Below are 17,620 nucleotides of genomic sequence, written 5' to 3'. Positions count from 1 at the left end.
TCTGTTCCTTGTTTTTCTGGCTCATATAACAGCTTTGTGCATGGAATTTAGAGAACGATACAAAGAGAGGGTCAGACATAGATGTCAACTATTGTTAGCCAACACACACCATGGATTTGCCACTTGTTGCATCTTTTACAAGGATGTGGGTGCTTCTGACTAACCTGACCACTCACCTTTTCCTGACTCATTCTGTTACATAATGTAAGAGGCATTTCAATACTTGGTATATAAATCATCTTGCCATATTTGTACTACAAATAGAATTTTGGACTTACTTGTTTGTCAATGCCTGTGACTCACTTGAAATAAATTATCTGTCCCTTAAACAGGTAAGGCTGGCCCTGCCTTGAAGGTACTAATAGTAATTAAGTAAGAATACATTTCTATTTAGGCTAATAGGTACATCAGCCAGACTCATCATGTAAAGAAATCTTTCTTTCTTTTTTAATTAATTAATTAATTGTTATTATTATTTACATCTAACTGTACTACTAACTATAGAGGCGTAGTTAGACACATTAAAAGTCTTACGTATATGATGATTTTCTGGCATTATTACTATTATTAGAAGCTATATTGCAATTGGTAGAACCTTGTAGAACTTTCTCCTGTTATATCAGCTCGTGTCGCTCATTTAAACGTCATTCAGTCATAGACATTTGATCGTAAATTTATTAAAGAAATATTTAATATCGAACTGAATGTTTTGAAAGGTTTAGGGTTAGGGCAAACCGACTTTTTAAAGGGGCGTGACGTCACGCCGTGGGCGTTTCACACGTATGGCGGAAGGGCAGGTGCGGCAACCTCAGCTGGCTCTGTATCACAACAACCGTTATCCGCGCGGAGGGAAGACACCGAGGATCCAGAGAGGCCTTTGGATACGTTTTTCTGACTGAATAAAACAGTATCTAATCTTTTCCAGACAATCTGGAGGGCCGTCGACATGACTCTGAATCAGAATCACTCGGAGTCCGGTGGTGTCATCATCAACAACAGTGAAAGGTAACGTCAGTTAGCAGCTGTTAGCTAGCCGTTACAGTTAACCAGCCACGGATAAGTTATACCCGCTCTTTGGGACGAGCGTCACACCAGACTCATTCAAAAATAATGTGGCTCTGACATGTCATGGAGATAGTTTACATATCAGTAGCACTGCAAATACAACATTATTATTCGGTTAATACACACAGACACACCTGCCACACAGTAAACGCTGCACTGAATTTCTAACTTTTAGCATTTGGTAGCTTTTTCTTTTTTTTAACAAACATATGTATAAAAGCTTTTGCCGAACACCGTGAAATAATCGTTTTGCTTTCATTTTTGACTACAGTATCGTTTTTTTTTTCTTTTTACAAAGAGCCTTTTATATGATATAGTCCGAATTGAAGAGTTGCTCCTAGTCAATGCAAAAATAAACCTCTGAATGCTTCACGACTAGCATGGCTATATTAATTATTTCAACGTCATATTTTCTAATCTAATATTCGCGTCGCATCTTACAGAACCGGGTCCCGGACTCTTAGCCGAAATATGGCCCTTCAGCCTGTTATATCATCACCGCAGACTAGGATTACATAAATGTTTAGTGGTTGTTAAATGTTATAATAAATCTAATGTATCGAGGCTAAAACGTTATTTCGCCTCATTGCAGGAATAGCTGAGCATATATTGCAGTGCAATAGCTGCATAGCCTACAGCCTTCAGTCTGCGCTCTGGCCTGGCCTCTGTGCTAAAATATTTGTTTTGTTTATTAGCACGAGTCAAAATAATGGCCAGATTCTTCTAGAACATGCTGCAGTGTAATGATAAACCCATTAGAGCTAACCCGGAACCTGTCGTAAGCTCTGTCACTAGATGGCATGTTAATCCTCTGCCTATAGTACTAAAGGCAATGGACGGTTGCACAATAACCCAATGATCTCATTTTAAGCTTTTAAGATGAAAGTAGGTCAAATGCTCATACAAACATTGCAGATTTTTTTTTGATGCACGCAAAAAATGTTGGAAAGATTTCTGGTTCCTACAATCAGCTGGTTCCAGTGTCTCCTTTCTGTTTTTGGATCTAGTGTGCTGATGAACCATGACAATGTGGAGCTTGTTTTTTGTGACACGGAAAGGCTGCCCGAAGCCTTCAGAAAGAGCAAGAAGGGCAGCATCTACCTGACTCCATACAGGGTGAGTGACAACACCACCCAGTCTTCCTCTTTGTTTAGCCGAAGCCTTGTGCTGGCATAATGGTGCCACAATTCGCATCAAGTACTAGCAGAGCAGAAGAGCAGAACTCTTATCATTCTAATTACTAAGCTTTAAGCACACAGTCTTTAAGGTTAGTTTGGGAGTAGCTGAGATGATGCTGTTTCTTCTTTCAATCACAGGTGATCTTCCTGGCTAAAGGGCGGGATGCACTGCAGTCTTTTATGATGCCTTTCTACCTGATGAAGGGCTGTGAGATCAAACAGCCTGTCCTGGGAGCCAATTACATCAAGGGCACAGTCAATGCAGAGCCTGGAGGTAGGTGTACCTTTTCCCCGTTATGCTGTAATAGATCATGCAGCATCTTGTGTCTCTAAGCCCTCTCTTGAATCTCTCTTGGAGGCGGTTGGGACGGCAGTGCTACTTTCAAGCTTATCTTTGCTGCTGGAGGAGCCATAGAGTTTGGCCAGTACATGTTGCAGGTTGCAGCTCAGGGTATGTTAACAAAGCAGAACACATGAAATAGTACAGTTCCTGATATTTCATGGACTTATTAATCGATTTACTGCCTCACATTTTCAGCATCCAGAGGTCAGCCTGTAACTGCTGGCTTTGGTGGATGCCCCTACATGGCTAATGGGGCCTACGCTTACCCACCTCCGCCTGCTAATGGAATGTACCCAGCAGGACCTCCACCCGGCTACTCCTACCCTAACCCTCCTCCTCCAGGTACTTTTCAGAATTGTCCTCAGCTTAGATCCACATCTCGTGAAAGTGAAAACTAAACTGCAACTCTCTGTTCTCGGACTCCAGATGGATTCTACGCCACTCCTCCAGCATTTGATGCCTCTGCAGCATACATACCTCCACCTCCTTATTCTGCTCCTCTGGGTCAGCAGACACCACATGATCCAGACCTCCCCTCCTCGGCAGCAGGTGAAAATCTCCGGTAGAGAAGCTCTGACTTCAGCTACAGCCTAAATAAAAACATCATGCTATTAGGAAAAAAGGGATGTTGAGTTTCTGCACGCGTTCATCACTCTATTTTATACTTTAACATTTACATATCATGTTGGAACAGATCTGCTCACACAGGTCTTGTTAGAAAAGAATATAATACCTTTGTCATTTCATAAATGTACAAACATTATATGTGAGTACAGAATCTTCAAAAGTTGATTCTGTTCATCTGGACGTAGCGTTTTTCAGTGGGAGAAACATTTCTCCCACTGAAAAACGCAACGTCCAGATGAACAGAATCAACTTTTGGAGATTTACTTACCTGGATGATTGAGCATGCATCAAGATGTGCGTACAGAACATACACAAAAGGAGAGCTTTACCAAGACCCAGTATAATGTTAATGAAATGTCTTTCATTATATTTTTGCTTTTTCCTGCCACACCAAGTGAAATATCTGCTGTAAAAAATCATGTTTGTCTTTAGTATATTTTTTTAATGGTATATAGATTGCGAACCTTGATTGTTTTTAAAAATATCCTCATTTATTGAATGATTACAGGTAAATTTTAAATTGAAAACTAAGAAAAGTAATTTGTTTGGAAAGTGTGGATAGTTTTTTTTCTCAAGATATTTGAAGCGATGCATACAGTACATTATTGGAAGTACTTTGTGTTGTTTGGGCCTGGATACATAAAGCAGTAGGAAGGGCAACATGTTGCCTGCTTTCTAACAATGAATGCACTGCACTGATATCACATGAGCTTAATTCAGCATCACAGAGACTTTGTACTAAGGAATTTAAGGTTAAAGATAAGCTAATGTCAGATCTCCAAAATATTTAAAACACTTTGCGCTGGAAAAATGCTATCTGCAAGTCATGGAGATTTTAAACTGCCGTTTTTTTCTCTCTCAATGCACCGGCCGTCGTACCTGCAGCGCGTTTAGCACCTCTCATCTCATATGTCCCAGGGGTTATTAGTAAGACCCATGTTTAATTAATGACCCCCTCCTTTGTCTCACTTGCTTTCCCAGCGGAGGCCAAAGCCGCTGAAGCAGCAGCGAGTGCCAGCTGTGCCACACTGCCCCCTACACATGTGTACCTGCCGCAGGTGAGCTGCCCTTCATGTTTCTGCTATACAAGTTTTTTTAAAATGAGAATGTAAATCTTGTCGAAGATTTTCTTTCAGTGGCTGTGAGACAGTCTGTTTGAATTTCCATGTCTCTTTGAATTGAGCTGTATTTCCTTTCCATTTGTCATCTGTTTGTTTGTAGTCATTGCTAGTATTGCTATACTAACAGTGACTGCAGATCCAAAATAAACTCATTTGGTGTGTAATTTGAAAAGTGAGGGCCTTTTTGCATACAGAGGAGAGTATTTTAGCGCAGTGTATTTGCATGATTTTTAAACGTATTGCTAAATTTAAGCTGGGGCATCAAGTCAGATTAATTTACCAGTGTAGAAAAAAGTCATTTTATTTTATTTTGGTGTTGGAAATTTGTGATTTTCCTTTACAACCATTTCTAAGGTTTACAGAGAAAGAAGCAAAAAAGAGAAAATATCCAGTGAGCAGTTCTGTGGGTGAAAATGCCTTTTTTTGGGATGTGGTGGAATGTGAGATTCATATCATTAATGCGCAGACAGCAGATCTCCACCAACTGTGTGATGCTACAGTCCTGATCAAAGTTTAAGACCACTTGAAAAATCATATTTTGCATGGTTGGATCTTAACAAGGTTCCAAGTAGAGCTTCAACGTGCAACAAGAAGGGCAATCTACTGTCTGGACAACAGCTCCAGAGAGGAGATGCCCTTCGGGCAGCCGTCTTCACCACTTTGGAGAAATGTGTAATTTGTTTCAGCGCTACGGTTAATGTACAACACTGAAATGTAGCAATGTAGTTGACAGATATCAGCCTTAAAATGGCATTTAACGATGAGTAACCAATATATTATCACGTCAATTTTTTTTTCAGTGGGAAAGAAATCAGGTCAGATATTTTCCATAGGTAACATTTCGTGTTATCCCCTGACACAAAAACAGAGCAATGAATGACAACAAAACCATAATAAAAGCAAAATAATCAGCACAGGCATTGGCCATCAACCATTAACATCAGAAACATCCCTACCTGCATCATTCTGCAGAAGGTCAGCCAGTGTTTATTTATTTTCTCTCTACTTTGCTGTGAGACAGTCACTGATGCTAGCAGCTATGCAGAAATCACATCAGTGGATGACCTGGTTAAGGTGTTACAGCAAGTGGAAGTCACTGATAAAATTTTATGGGGTTAAAAGCCAATTGTTTGCCACAGCTTCAGTCTGTGAATGCCAGTAAGCCAAGACCACTGTGTGTTCCTACTCTTCTGTTTACATGGCACCATCTTTCACATGCTCAAAACAAAACTCTCCTCTCTTTCCAGGACAAGCCTCCTCCCTACTCTCCTCCAGAAGACAAGAAGAACCAATAGACCTGCTTAATGTCTCCCTCATTCCTCTTTGTCCTCTATCCTCCATCCTGCTGGATCTCATTATTTCTCTTACATTAACCGGACAGTAGGAGGGCCAGTATGTTCTTTTTCCCCCCCCAAGATTATCAATTTTTTTCATCCTAATCTCCTTCCAGCTCATCTCCATTTTGATCTAACCTTAAAGTTATCCAATTGCTTTCCCGCCTCAGCCTGCATTCCTTGTAACGACTCATATATTGTAATCAGCTTCATTCTCTTCAAATGCACCTTTACGTGATGTAAAGTAGCAAAGAAGAAGTGTTGGTAGCAATCTCTGAGGAAGAACAGATTGTTCAGGCCAAAGTGTTTGGAGTGGTTTTGAGGGCTTTTTGATTAAAACCTTGTAACCTGATGAGCTATTTTAGTATTTCTTGCCTTGGAAGCCTCCCCAGAATCGTGCAGCAACCTTAACTTCAGCTGTGCTTATGATGTCCTGTGACTGTCTATAAAACTAGACTCAGATAAATGATAGTAAATACTTTGCTAACCTGTCCAGAGGCGAAATGAACGCAGTCTTTTATTTTTCTATTATTTGTGTGTACAGGCTTTTAATATGTAGACTTAAAAATAACATTATTTTATCAAGAACACTAACCTAAAGAAGAACTAGCTTTTTTAACGAGCGGGTGGCAGGGTGGCCCTACCTGCTTTGACGTGTTTTGGCCGACGAGCGGACCACAAAGATTAGAGCGGCGTTGAGCCACAGCAGCCAATCCCTGATCCTGGATTAGAGCGGGGGAGAGGACGGCTGGGCTTTTGGAGGGACCGACTGCCAGGAGGGATTATCTTTATAATGTTGCAAGAGCAAAGCAGTCACCCAATGATGTCACTTCCTATTTTATTACGCTTCCAGACGTTAGAGAAGACGCACGGTCAGACTCACCATCAGCCTGCTTTCATCTTCACTGCATTTTTAACATTATACACACAAACAGAACCATCAGTGAACTCTTCTGTTTCTGTTTTCGTGATCATTACTCTTCAGTTTGAGGTCCAATCTGAGTATCTCATCTTCTATTCTTCCTTCCTCTGCGGTCTCTAATCTATATACTGTATCTGTGGCACATCTGCGGCTGATTCTTTGCACTTTTAGAATGCTATGCATCGGGTTCCTGTATGCTCCGTCATGGCTGTGTGTAAAATAAAAATAAAGCTCTGTATTTAATTCAAACTAATTTATTGAATAATTAACAACTCGAGTAAGAAAACAAGGCATGAGCGCAACTGATGCATGTATGCATTGGACTGGATTTTAATAAAGAATTCAGAAGTGTCTGTCTTTATTTCAGCAGAGTATTGCTATCACAAGTTTTAATAGTCCACAGTATAGTGCATTAGCAGTTCTGACAAGCATATGCAACAGTCGGCAGGAAGAGTGACAAAGTTTTCCCCCAATCATTAGGCCAAAACAGCCAAATGTGCTTTTCCTCAGCTGTTCCTTATCCTCAGGAAACTTGTGCAAATCCACAGCAGTAACCCACTTTAAATGTGCTAAAAGTTCTCAGCTAAGCTAAGATTTGTAAACCCTCATAATCTAAAAATCATCTGCCCCAAAAAATGCACACACCAGCACAATACATCAGATTCCAGCTCAGCACTGTCAGCAGTCGGCACCGTTTGTTTGCGCAGTCACGATCAGATCGCAATGTGATAACGCGGCCTTCGATTTTCAGTTGTGTTCTCAGTAGTAGCGCTACAGCCTGCAACATTTTTGTTTCACCTATCTACAGTAGCTCACATACTTCTGTAGAATGAGCTCAGCATACATGTGAATATTATCAGAAAACACAATAAGAGGTTTGGACATGTATGAGTACAGTATTTACCCTAAACATCGGAGCCTTGAAATTTGTTTTCCCCAAGCATCCCCTTTACATTTGCTGTTTTCATTTGTATGTGGACATATGCTGTGGCATAGGCGGATATTCATCAATTTCCATCTGATACAATTCACTCTGTGTGATGAACATAAAGCTACAAAAGTGGACCCATTATGCTTTTCTGTCGGTTTCTGTCTTGGTAAACCCGACCTCAAGGTCAGAGTCAAGTTTCCTGAAAATATTATGAATGAGATAACTCATGAGTGAAGTCACTGAAGATATTCAAATTGATACAATAGGTGAATCTACTAATATAATGCTTTAATTGAACTTTAAAAATAAAGTCAGGACAATATTGAATTTCACCTTTGCTAAAAAGAATCATATAAATTTCCCTTAAAGTCAATTCATGTTTTTCAAATGGAATGAGTGTAACAGGTCCTCGCCAACGTATAGGAAACTTCAAATACTGGAGTTTCATCCATCTTCCCATGTAGCCTGAAGTGCATTTCTTTAGGGCAGAATCAAGAATACTCAAATCTGACACATGTGTAAGACCGAGTGTGTTCAAGTTGTCCTCCTGTGCTGGCACAGAAACACAACACAGTATTACTGATGCATTCACCTCCACCTCAGTAAGTATCTTTTCACTAATCACACAGCATATATTGTAAGCCTATTTTGGAAAAAAGAACATTTGTTTCAACAAGGGTGTGTGCCCTAATTAAAGACATAATCCAGCATGTATGCAGAGTTCAGTGTCTCATGAGGAGTCATTTGTTTCTAAGCTTTAGGTAATGAAAGTTCAAAAGTGTGACCCACTGAAATGTAACTGTTTTTTTCCTACCTGAAATAGGACACATGAACATTATTTATCACGTTAAAAAAAAGAATTAGTGTGAACTAAAACTGCAAATCCTTTTAAAAGCCCCTTATGTATGCATATAAACTGTTTCCTTAGCAACATTGTGGTAAGTGACAATGCAAAACCAAATGGCAAACATGTTAGAGGAAAGAAAATCCCAGTCAGTCAGTTCTTCTACTAAAAACAATGTAGGAAGGCGGTCGTCCCAGAAGAGAAAAGTGAATTTAAAAGAAGCTCCTAGACTGTTTGGAGGCGGGGGGTTCTTTATGTCAAGTCAGATTGTGGCCATGATTCATAGTATTCCTAGAATTCCACTTGTTCCCCTCTTTTACAAGTCCACTCATGAAGAGCAGAGGGTGATGCTGACCCCCTCTCCTATCCAGCAGGCGGGAAACAGCTCCTGGGTGAAGGCACAGTGGAAGGCGTGCAGCCTTGTCTGCCCGTCTCCGTAGTAGGTAAGTGTACCCGCCTCGTAGTCCAGCAGCATGCCGATGCGGCTGTGATGGGAGTTGCCGGGGATGGTCTCCCGCCGGCCGTTGTGCCAGGCGCTGAGCTGGTGCTCGTCCAGTTGCAGGCTCCAGGACAGTTCATTCATTCCCACCATGCATCTCTTGCCCTTCTCCTTCCTGGGGATGTTCTCGTAGGTTACCTGGGGAGGAAGATGCGCAGAACAAGTGAAACACTAGCATCCTGTGGTAATTTCTCTGGGAACAATCAATCCCTGTATAACACATTAGGAAAATCTGTTGAAACGTTCTCAACTGATCAGACACATCAGCGTAGATCTACTATTGAGCAGTTTCATGTAACATGTGTGGGTCACAAGTTAGGTTCCTGAGCTTGTTACGTGCTGTATTTCCATCTGTTGTGGACCGAATACGTGCAGCTACAATCTGCATGGAATCACTAGTTCTGATGACCTCAACATACATATCAACGATTTATTCAGCAGGACCTAGAATGTTCCCGTTAGCGACCCTCTACAAAGCGATGCGTCACAAAGCCACAGCCTACACAGTATTATGATATCCTTACCCCGAGGTAGGCCCAAGGCTTGGACACCTCCAGTTCCCAGTAGTGCTGTCCGTGTTTGAATCCCTGAAAGCAGAGCACCTGCCAGGTGTGATCAAAGCGGGCTTCATGTGCGGGGACAGCGCGTGGCCCTGATGTCAAGTGCTCAGCCCTGCGGTTCTCCTGGGAAAGAACTAGATGCCCATTGGCTGTCCGCGGGTCAAAAGTCAGAGAGCATCGGTCTGTAAGAAGGAAGAAAATGAATCAGGCAGATTAAAGCTGGAACAGTGATCTAGAAAAGTCTTAGAGGTCCTTAGTTATAAACTGTTGCTTAGAACTCACAAGCACTGAGGCCCTCCTTCCCAACTGGGTAGCACGGAGCAGCAGGGCTGGGAACCACAGCGAGTACTGGCCTCTTGTCCTGAGGAGAACCTGGAAACCAAAGACAATGCATGAGAACACATGAGGACCGTCTGAAGGCGGATCGAGCTAACATGCTTCATCTTTCCTAGCGACAGGTCACCTTCTCTGTCATGACCCACAGCGGTGGTCACAGCTTTCTCCAGGTCCTCAGACACCAGCTTAGACACTCGGGAGAGGATGTCGGTGACGCCGTTTAATCGATCCTGCAGGGTCGAAGTCACATCTGTGGAAATGTCCTTGAAGCGCGGGACTTCTACGTGCAATGATTCCTGTGAAGAAGCGGGTTTCAGGCAGTGCTTTAACAAATAGGCAAAAGTTTCAATGTCTGATTAATTACTTTGGTTTGACCTTACAACTGAAACAGTGAGTTTAAGCTGTGTCTGCAATTGTTAAATGAAATAAAAACTCAATTCTAATGACAATTCAAAATCACCTGCCATTCATTACATTCACTGGCCTGGAACTAAAATCTGACAAAATAAACTTATGTGGAAAGTTCTTAATGAGATAACAAATAAAGTAAACATTAATTTTCCAAGATGTCTCTTTGCAGCCAGTGAAGCTGCCACCTGCTGGCCTTTAGAAAGAATGAGGGCTATAAGAAACTCTCGCATTCGCTGTACTCTGGGAGGCAATTCCAGCTTTTATTTATAGTCCATGGCTCAGCCATCGTCTGCATGGATACTCATTTGAATAAATCTATTATTGCCAACAGACATCTTTCATTTTAGTTGCTTTATTCTCTCTGCGCTACTTGTGACACTCATCCTTCTTTTTACGTGGCTCATAGGAAAGGCGTGACAAGGCCTGGGCCGCAACTCTGATAAACTTTGTAGAGGAAAGAAGCGAAACACTGAGGTTTTCTGTGATTGAGCAGATACCAGTCTCGTGTTGTTTAATTAAGCCCACATTTCGTTATTTAAAAAAATGCTTGTGCAGCCATCCAGCAGTAGGTAGCTTGCTGAAAGCTCTACGCATCCACTTGTTCATGTTACATGAAACAGCAACCTGCACATACTTACCTTTGTAAACTACTGGGACTATAAAATGAACCAAAATAAAAAACCAGATCCTCCCCTTCCCAAATGTGTAAAGGCAAGGGATACAAACCCTGATGAGGTCAGTATCAGGGAGGTTATGTAGTGCCGCAATTTGGTCTTGGCACTCTCTGAGCAGGCGGGAGCGCTCGCTGAGTTCGGTTAGCCGCGCGTCTGCCTCCGTGAGGGCTGCCTGCTTTTGCACCTCAATAAAAAGCGCTGTTGCCTCCTGCTTCTCGGACAGGATTTTCATCAGGTTAGAAAACTTGGCGTTCACCCAGGCTGACGTCTGCTCAAGAGTTACCTGTTAATTTAAAATATGCTCTGTAAAATAGTTGCTTGGGTTTATTTGGGCACATGCTTTCGATTTCTTTTATACTTAAAAGCTTCCTTTTTGCGAAGCATTTACAAAGGCTTAAAGTGAGAGTTTACCTTAGCTTGATTGATATTCTCAGCCAAGTCATTTATACTTTTCTGCGTCTCTTCAAGCAGTTTCCCCACGTCTGTATTCTTCCTTTCCAGCAGCAGCTGTAATGAAAACATATCAAGTCAAGAAAAAAATCATTTATTCTTTCACAGTCATACAAATATGTGATAATTATCATCTATAATCCACTCCCAGTTAAAAATCTGCAGAGGCTTTGTGTTTGTATACCTCTTGAGTTTCCCTTTCTTCCTCCAATATGACCCTTTCATGGTTCACGCACTCTGACTTTTCACATTCGTTGCACACAGACCTTTTGTCCTGCCTGCAGTAATAAACCAAAGGCTTTTTATGGCGCTCGCACAGCAGCATGGCTCTGGCCCCTTCACCTCCTCTCACCAGAGCATCCCTACATGAGGGGCCAGCGCTGTTTGCAGTCTCTGCCAGGACCGACAAGGACACATTACGCCTCAAGACAGGTCTAATTTTGAACTCCTCATTGCAGATGGGGCACTGAGGGCCAATGTCAGACTGGCTCTTAATGTCCCAGTGCTTGCTGATGCAGTTTTTACAGAAGGTGTGACCGCAGGGGATGGTTACAGGATACCGGAAGAACTCCAGGCAAATGGAACAGTTTAGGTTTGCATTCTGAGACTCCATCTCTGAAGACATGGCAGACATCTCTGTAGAGGGAAACAAAAAAGGCTGAGGTTAGCCATAATATGACACCTTTCAAGACATACAACTTCATTTCGTTTTTTTAAATTTATTTTATTTTTGGGCAGGAAAATATTCTTTATGAACTGGCTTAACATTTATAGGGGAAAATAACAGGCGAGCAGGAAGGCAGCAGTCCCAAATTCTAATGTCAGCTACCACACAAGTGAACGGAAAAGCTAATGTTAGCCAGCGTTAGCATGCTTTCAAGTCATTCAACGTTAGCGCGGACTGTTACAAACGAATACTCGTCAAAATATTAAAATGGTCAAAGTATATCTTAAAACAGAGCACCATTACACAATCACCAGCAAGATACTGTACCAAAAAAAAATAATTCTTACCACGTAAACAGATAGATTCATGCAGAACACTGTATGAATATCGCTGGATGAAGCGTTCCGGATGACGTATGACGCAAAAAGGGACGCCTTCACGTGCTTTCGAGAAACCAGTGAAATTAAAAAAAGACCCATATATTTTGTATTTTGTATGCCATGAGACAAACTGTAACACGGTTCCGCTGTGAAGTTGCGAGGACAATACTACTTAATTTATGTCTCTCGTTTGCTTTATTGTTATAAAACAAACGATTTTGGTAATGTAGAATATATATTTCCTGAAACATTCGCCTCAAAAATCCTTACAATTTTTTTATGTATTAAATTTTAATGTTATAATGTATATGACTGCATAATTCAGTTTTAAGTGTCTTCTTTTCTTTTTTCCCTCTCGGCCACCGTATTCTATATAAAAAAGAAAAAAGTAGGGGCGGGGAAAGTCATTCCAAGATGGCGCTGCGCACAGTATGTGCTGCTGCTTTACGGACCGGGACAGATTTAGGGGTCAATAATGCGAGGACATTTGTCACGACAGGTATGGCAAGGTTAACTAAGTCCAACTGTATTTGACAGTTTTAAAATACTTCCTGAACGTCTTGAATATATAAAATATTTCGATAGGTTATATTAGTTGCAGCAGAGCCCTGATACACGCTGTCCCCTTACAGACATGGTAGAAATCTCATAAACAAATGTGACGAATAAATTTGGTCAAGCTAAACATTTATCAGGAAAAGTTGGTGTTAAACAACTGAGGTGTTGTAAGAGTGTCAACACATTTAATGCTAAACGGCTCATACATCAGTTACATTATTTTCTGGAAATTAGCTGCTACTGTTTTTTTTCCCTTAATTTTGAACTGCAAAGTGTATGCTGTGTAATTATCCCATGACTAATATAGTTATCAGTAAATACTCACAGCCATAGTTATAAAGGTGCAAAGATATCTGCCTTATAATAAACAGGTAAAGTACGAGACAGTGAACTCATCACTCACTGACAGTTGACTCGGAGTGCAAAATGTCCTCTGCACATTTCCATTTGTTTTGCAGTTTTCAGTCATGCTTTAAAACCAGCCACAAGCTGATAAATAACACAAAGAGAAATTAGGGGTGATCTTGCTCCAAAGTCTGACTCCCCCACAGGCACTACACTGCTCTTCACGCAGTTAATTAACTTGATCTTCACTTTTCATGACATTTGTCTGATCTTCTGCCAAGACCCTAAAGGCATTGTTTTCAATTTTAAAGAAGGGGATTTGAATGCATGCTCTTGTTCTTTCTCTCCACCACATTTCCTCACATTTGGCCCATAGTTTTTACATAGCCTTGCTTACAGAGCAGAAGGGCAGTGAGGATGCACGGTCCTCTGCAAAGGTCATTGGTGTACTTCACAGATGTAGGCAAAGTCATCCCGCTCTGTATCAAAATGTAATGGATTCTTCCACCTCCCCACTCAGATCAGTAGCTTTGACAATCAAAAGGCACAGAAACATACTTTGGTGCAGGAATGAATACAAATTTGGTGAAATAGAACAGCGCAGCAGCTGGAAAAGTAAATATGAATCACCATCTACGATCACTATGGTACACTATCACTTTACCATTTAAAGCTGTAGCATTTTCAAAAGTGATGTGTCTAACTGTTTGGGATGTTTCCAGCATTCCTCTGCAAACGGGTTCCTCCTTTGGGCCCGATGCCAAATGAAGAGATTGATGTTAAAAACCTGGCTTCGATAGAGAAGTATCGCAGCTACAATCGTTACTTCAGGCAAGCGGCGGAGGCGAGGAACAAGGACGTATGGTGGAAGACTTACAAGAGCTACGTGGAAAACGCTGACTCTGAGCATGGTGAGATGATGGAGTGAACATTGGGGCAACATGATGTCTTGTAAATGTAATTTTTTAATGGTAAAAACTCCAGATAGCACGAAAGAATTCTGTTGTGTTTGAAGGTGCAGAGCGAGTGGACATTGGACTGCCCTACTATCAATCCCGCAGGACCAAAGAAGTAAGGAAGAGGAGGCAGGTGATGAAGGAGAACAAGAAGAACGTCGAGCTGGAGAGGGCGTCTCGTCTGCGCACGTGTAAGCTTACATCAGTTTCTGACGAGTTCTCCTGTCGCTCTGTTTTGGTACCCTGTGGTAACAGGTTCCTTGTTGTCCACCAGTTAAGATCCCTCTGGATCAAGTACAGGAAACTTGGGAGAAGACAACCGGGCCGTTTCATGTTAAAAGACTTGCGGACCACTATGGGGTCTTCAGAGATCTCTTCCCCATGGCTTATTTTCTACCTCAGGTTACACTCAAGGTCTGCTACAGCCAGGATAACGGCACTCATGTGCACTATGGGAATCAACTGGCACCCACTGAGGTACGTTAAGAGATTTTGATTCTATCTCCCCCCACACCTTTTATAAATTTTCTTGCACCATGTTCTTTCTGTTCTTTGTGGTCCTCCAGGCAGCGACGGCACCACAGATCAGCTTCAATGCAGAGGAGGGCTCCCTGTGGACCCTCCTGCTTACCTGTCCAGGTACACACAAAATGATCAGTGGACAGTCCTAAGAATGACTGGCCGTCTTTAATACAATTAAAAGTGAATCCACACAAGTAACTGATGGATTCTTTACTTTTGCAGACTGTCCAAATTAAGTACAATTTTTTTTCCCCCTCAGATGAGCATCTTCAAGATAACGAGGCAGAATACGTCCACTGGCTTGTGTGAGTAGTCTCGTACCAGTCAAATAAGCTTTAAAACTATATGCTGACCATGTTGTGTTTATGCTGAGGTTCAAAAGTGCAATCAGATAATTCCTAAGTCAACAAGATCAATTTACTGATCTAATTTTCCAAAGTATAAGGCTTTCCACTAAATCTGAGCATCCAGTTTCACAAAACATATATGCTTATAGTTCCTTCATTTGACTGTGTGAGCTTCACGGTGCAGAGTGCTGCATTTACAGAGCTTTATCTCACAGGAGTAAGATTTAGATGTCAAAACTAGTTTATAATCCAAGTACATAATTTTCTTATTGATTATTAAATGATTCTGATTCTGATCAGTGTAGTAAGTACAGTTTCTACGAAAAAAGAGACATCTTGTGGCCAACTGAGGATACAACTGCTGCACAACCCCTTCAGCAAGAGAATCTGGTGGCTGTGTTCTGCTGTGGGAGCAGGGTTTTCATCCTCTTACACTAGTATTTTCCACATGTATTGGTCTGCTTGAGGACACAGTCAGATTGGTACGTGTTTGTTCTGCGTAATCAGTTTTATCCTGCAAATAAACCTTTCTGTGTTTACTTGAGTGGTCTCTGTCAGGACTGAGGACCACTCAGTAATAAGGTGTGACACCTGTGAGAGATTTTGAAACGGCTTTCTACCAACATAAACCAAACACCAAGTGATGGAGTGACTTTTGAAAGAATTGTGTTCCATCGCTCCGGTAGACTTTCAGAGATTTAAAAAAAAAAAAGTCAGTGCCAAAGGTCACACACAGGCGATGCTAAGACTGAGGCTCATAAGGTGGAGCTGGTGACAAACTAATAAGTAGGGCATTTGTTCGCTCCCCAGCAAGGCGAACCCTAAAAAGGAAACTGGAATAAAACAGAGCTTTGTTCTCTGCTCTTAACTTGAAGTGTAAGATGTTTTGATTGGTCAGATCATCTGGATGAGCACTAAAAAAAATTACAGTCCATTCACTTTATGCTGGTTGGCTTACTGTCATTGATTTCTCACTTCTACTAAGCTAAATAAATCTGGTTTCGAGCTATTCATGGATTCCTCGAATGACCCATGTCTCTGCAGGGGGAACATACCGGGCGCAGCAGTCCAGGCTGGTGAGGAGCTGTGTCACTACCTGCCACCCTTCCCTGCCAGAGGAACAGGCTTCCATCGCTATATTTACGTGCTCTTCAAGCAGGATGGGCCCATCAACTTCCAGGAAAACATCAGGCCATCGCCATGGTGAGTAGTACACTAAGCAGAGTGGTGGATGATGTATTCTTTTTGGATGGAGTTACAACAATAACAAAGTCCATCCCAACAGCAAGTTACAGCAAGATACCTGTGACTAGGAAATGTGTAGTGCTCAGTAGGTAGGAATAACATTAATCTCAGTGTAGCATTAGCAACTGCCTCCCGAACCACCCAAACCTGGCATATATGTGCTGTTGTAGTGATGGATATACTAAACACAATTCAAATTTAGAGTTCATTTTATGTGCGAGTAACCCATGTGAGCCAAACTCTCAGGCTTCAGGTTGCTATAAACACTCTGCTACATTGAGTTTTTTCTACTCTTGGCTCTAAAATGTCATTAAGTGTTGAGATACCGTATAGATAACATGGTCATCTCAGACACATAGCAGAGGACGGAAATTTAAAAGCAAAACTTGTGTTTCTGTGGGGCAACCACCATGAAGAAAGTTGTGGATGGATGGATGGATGGAGATACAGATCTCTCTCTCTCTCTGTAAAATACTAGCATCGCACAATCACTATATAGGACCTGAATTACGATGTGTTATTGCAGACCACAAATGCTGGAAAAAAAAACTCTGCCATATTACATATGCTTCAGACAAGTGGCTGATGCTCCTAGTATACCACAAACCTTAATAAATAAATAAAATCAATTGTCTTGACATGTTGACTTTAGCTCGATTTAGCACAAATACTCTAAATACCTCCTGGATAAAAACATGTATTGAGTGGGCACATAACTGTTAATCTGTGTGATAACTAAAAACGCACTGAGCATGTATCGTCTCTCCACACAGCCATTCACTGGTGCAGCGCACGTTTAAGACGGTGGATTTCTACAGAAAGTACCAGGACAACTTGACTCCTGTGGGTCTGGCCTTCTTCCAATGTCAGTGGGATCAATCTGTGACGGATACCTTTCACAACACCCTAAGTGAGTCACGGTGTGGCAAAAAGACAACACAATACATGCTGGAACTTTTTTCCCACCTCTAACGTGTTCATCTAAATTGGGCCAGGATTTGTGTGACAGCTGGTAATGTGAGTTTAACGGTCTGCTTTCCTGCATCTTCTCCTGCAGACATGAGGGAGCCCGTGTTTGAGTTCATCAGGCCTCCAGTGTACCACCCCCCACAGGTCAAATACCCTCACCGGCAGCCCCTACGCTACCTGGACAGATACAGAGACGGGAAAGAGCACACCTATGGAATATACTGATTATCAGACACATGCACATTTGAGGAAACAGCAACAACAATGTGGACAATGTGGAATTATGTTTGCCATATTTATGTCATGATTGTAAAAATAAAGCAACTTTCAGCTGCA

The 17,620-nt window shown here is 41.7% G+C and overlaps 3 protein-coding genes across 3 annotated transcripts; 2 read left to right on the top strand and 1 right to left on the bottom strand.

The window, feature by feature from the left end:
* Positions 1–780: 780 nt before the first annotated feature.
* Positions 781–6,943, top strand: wbp2 (WW domain binding protein 2). The gene is made up of 8 exons (XM_063481645.1): positions 781–1,005; positions 2,073–2,181; positions 2,382–2,517; positions 2,602–2,694; positions 2,782–2,928; positions 3,013–3,135; positions 4,195–4,271; positions 5,582–6,943. The coding sequence occupies exons 1-8, from the start codon at positions 947–949 to the stop codon at positions 5,627–5,629; spliced, it is 792 nt and encodes a 263-aa protein (XP_063337715.1). The 5' UTR covers positions 781–946; the 3' UTR covers positions 5,630–6,943.
* On the bottom strand, positions 5,730–12,384 carry trim65 (tripartite motif containing 65). The gene is made up of 8 exons (XM_063481644.1): positions 12,310–12,384; positions 11,480–11,931; positions 11,257–11,352; positions 10,898–11,128; positions 9,888–10,056; positions 9,707–9,796; positions 9,389–9,606; positions 5,730–9,002 (listed from the first exon to the last, which is right to left on the bottom strand). The coding sequence occupies exons 2-8, from the start codon at positions 11,927–11,929 to the stop codon at positions 8,694–8,696; spliced, it is 1,563 nt and encodes a 520-aa protein (XP_063337714.1). The 5' UTR covers positions 11,930–11,931; positions 12,310–12,384; the 3' UTR covers positions 5,730–8,693.
* A 360-nt stretch (positions 12,385–12,744) lies between these two features.
* Positions 12,745–17,620, top strand: mrpl38 (mitochondrial ribosomal protein L38). Its single transcript, XM_063482176.1, has 9 exons — positions 12,745–12,841; positions 13,968–14,156; positions 14,261–14,392; positions 14,476–14,678; positions 14,768–14,840; positions 14,983–15,028; positions 16,115–16,273; positions 17,089–17,225; positions 17,373–17,620. The coding sequence occupies exons 1-9, from the start codon at positions 12,757–12,759 to the stop codon at positions 17,507–17,509; spliced, it is 1,161 nt and encodes a 386-aa protein (XP_063338246.1). The 5' UTR covers positions 12,745–12,756; the 3' UTR covers positions 17,510–17,620.

Source organism: Pelmatolapia mariae, linkage group LG8, assembly GCF_036321145.2.
Source record: "Pelmatolapia mariae isolate MD_Pm_ZW linkage group LG8, Pm_UMD_F_2, whole genome shotgun sequence".
In the NCBI taxonomy this organism is placed as follows: Eukaryota; Metazoa; Chordata; class Actinopteri; order Cichliformes; family Cichlidae; genus Pelmatolapia; species Pelmatolapia mariae.
The sequence above is the reverse complement of the archived record's forward strand: the minus strand, read 5'-3'. Positions and strand labels throughout refer to the sequence as shown.

Excerpts from the sequence above, each read along its gene's own strand:
- wbp2 (XM_063481645.1), top strand. The coding sequence starts at position 947 with ATGACTCTGAATCAGAATCACTCGGAGTCCGGTGGTGTCATCATCAAC. Across the intron at positions 2,182-2,381 it reads TCTACCTGACTCCATACAGG|GTGATCTTCCTGGCTAAAGG; the intron begins GTGAGTGACAAC and ends TTTCAATCACAG. Across the intron at positions 4,272-5,581 it reads CACATGTGTACCTGCCGCAG|GACAAGCCTCCTCCCTACTC; the intron begins GTGAGCTGCCCT and ends CTCTCTTTCCAG.
- trim65 (XM_063481644.1), bottom strand. The coding sequence starts at position 11,929 with ATGTCTGCCATGTCTTCAGAGATGGAGTCTCAGAATGCAAACCTAAAC. Across the intron at positions 9,607-9,706 it reads GAAGGAGGGCCTCAGTGCTT|ACCGATGCTCTCTGACTTTT; the intron begins GTGAGTTCTAAG and ends TCCTTCTTACAG. Across the intron at positions 9,003-9,388 it reads AGCCTTGGGCCTACCTCGGG|GTAACCTACGAGAACATCCC; the intron begins GTAAGGATATCA and ends CTTCCTCCCCAG.
- mrpl38 (XM_063482176.1), top strand. The coding sequence starts at position 12,757 with ATGGCGCTGCGCACAGTATGTGCTGCTGCTTTACGGACCGGGACAGAT. Across the intron at positions 12,842-13,967 it reads GAGGACATTTGTCACGACAG|CATTCCTCTGCAAACGGGTT; the intron begins GTATGGCAAGGT and ends GGATGTTTCCAG. Across the intron at positions 14,841-14,982 it reads CCTCCTGCTTACCTGTCCAG|ATGAGCATCTTCAAGATAAC; the intron begins GTACACACAAAA and ends TTTCCCCCTCAG.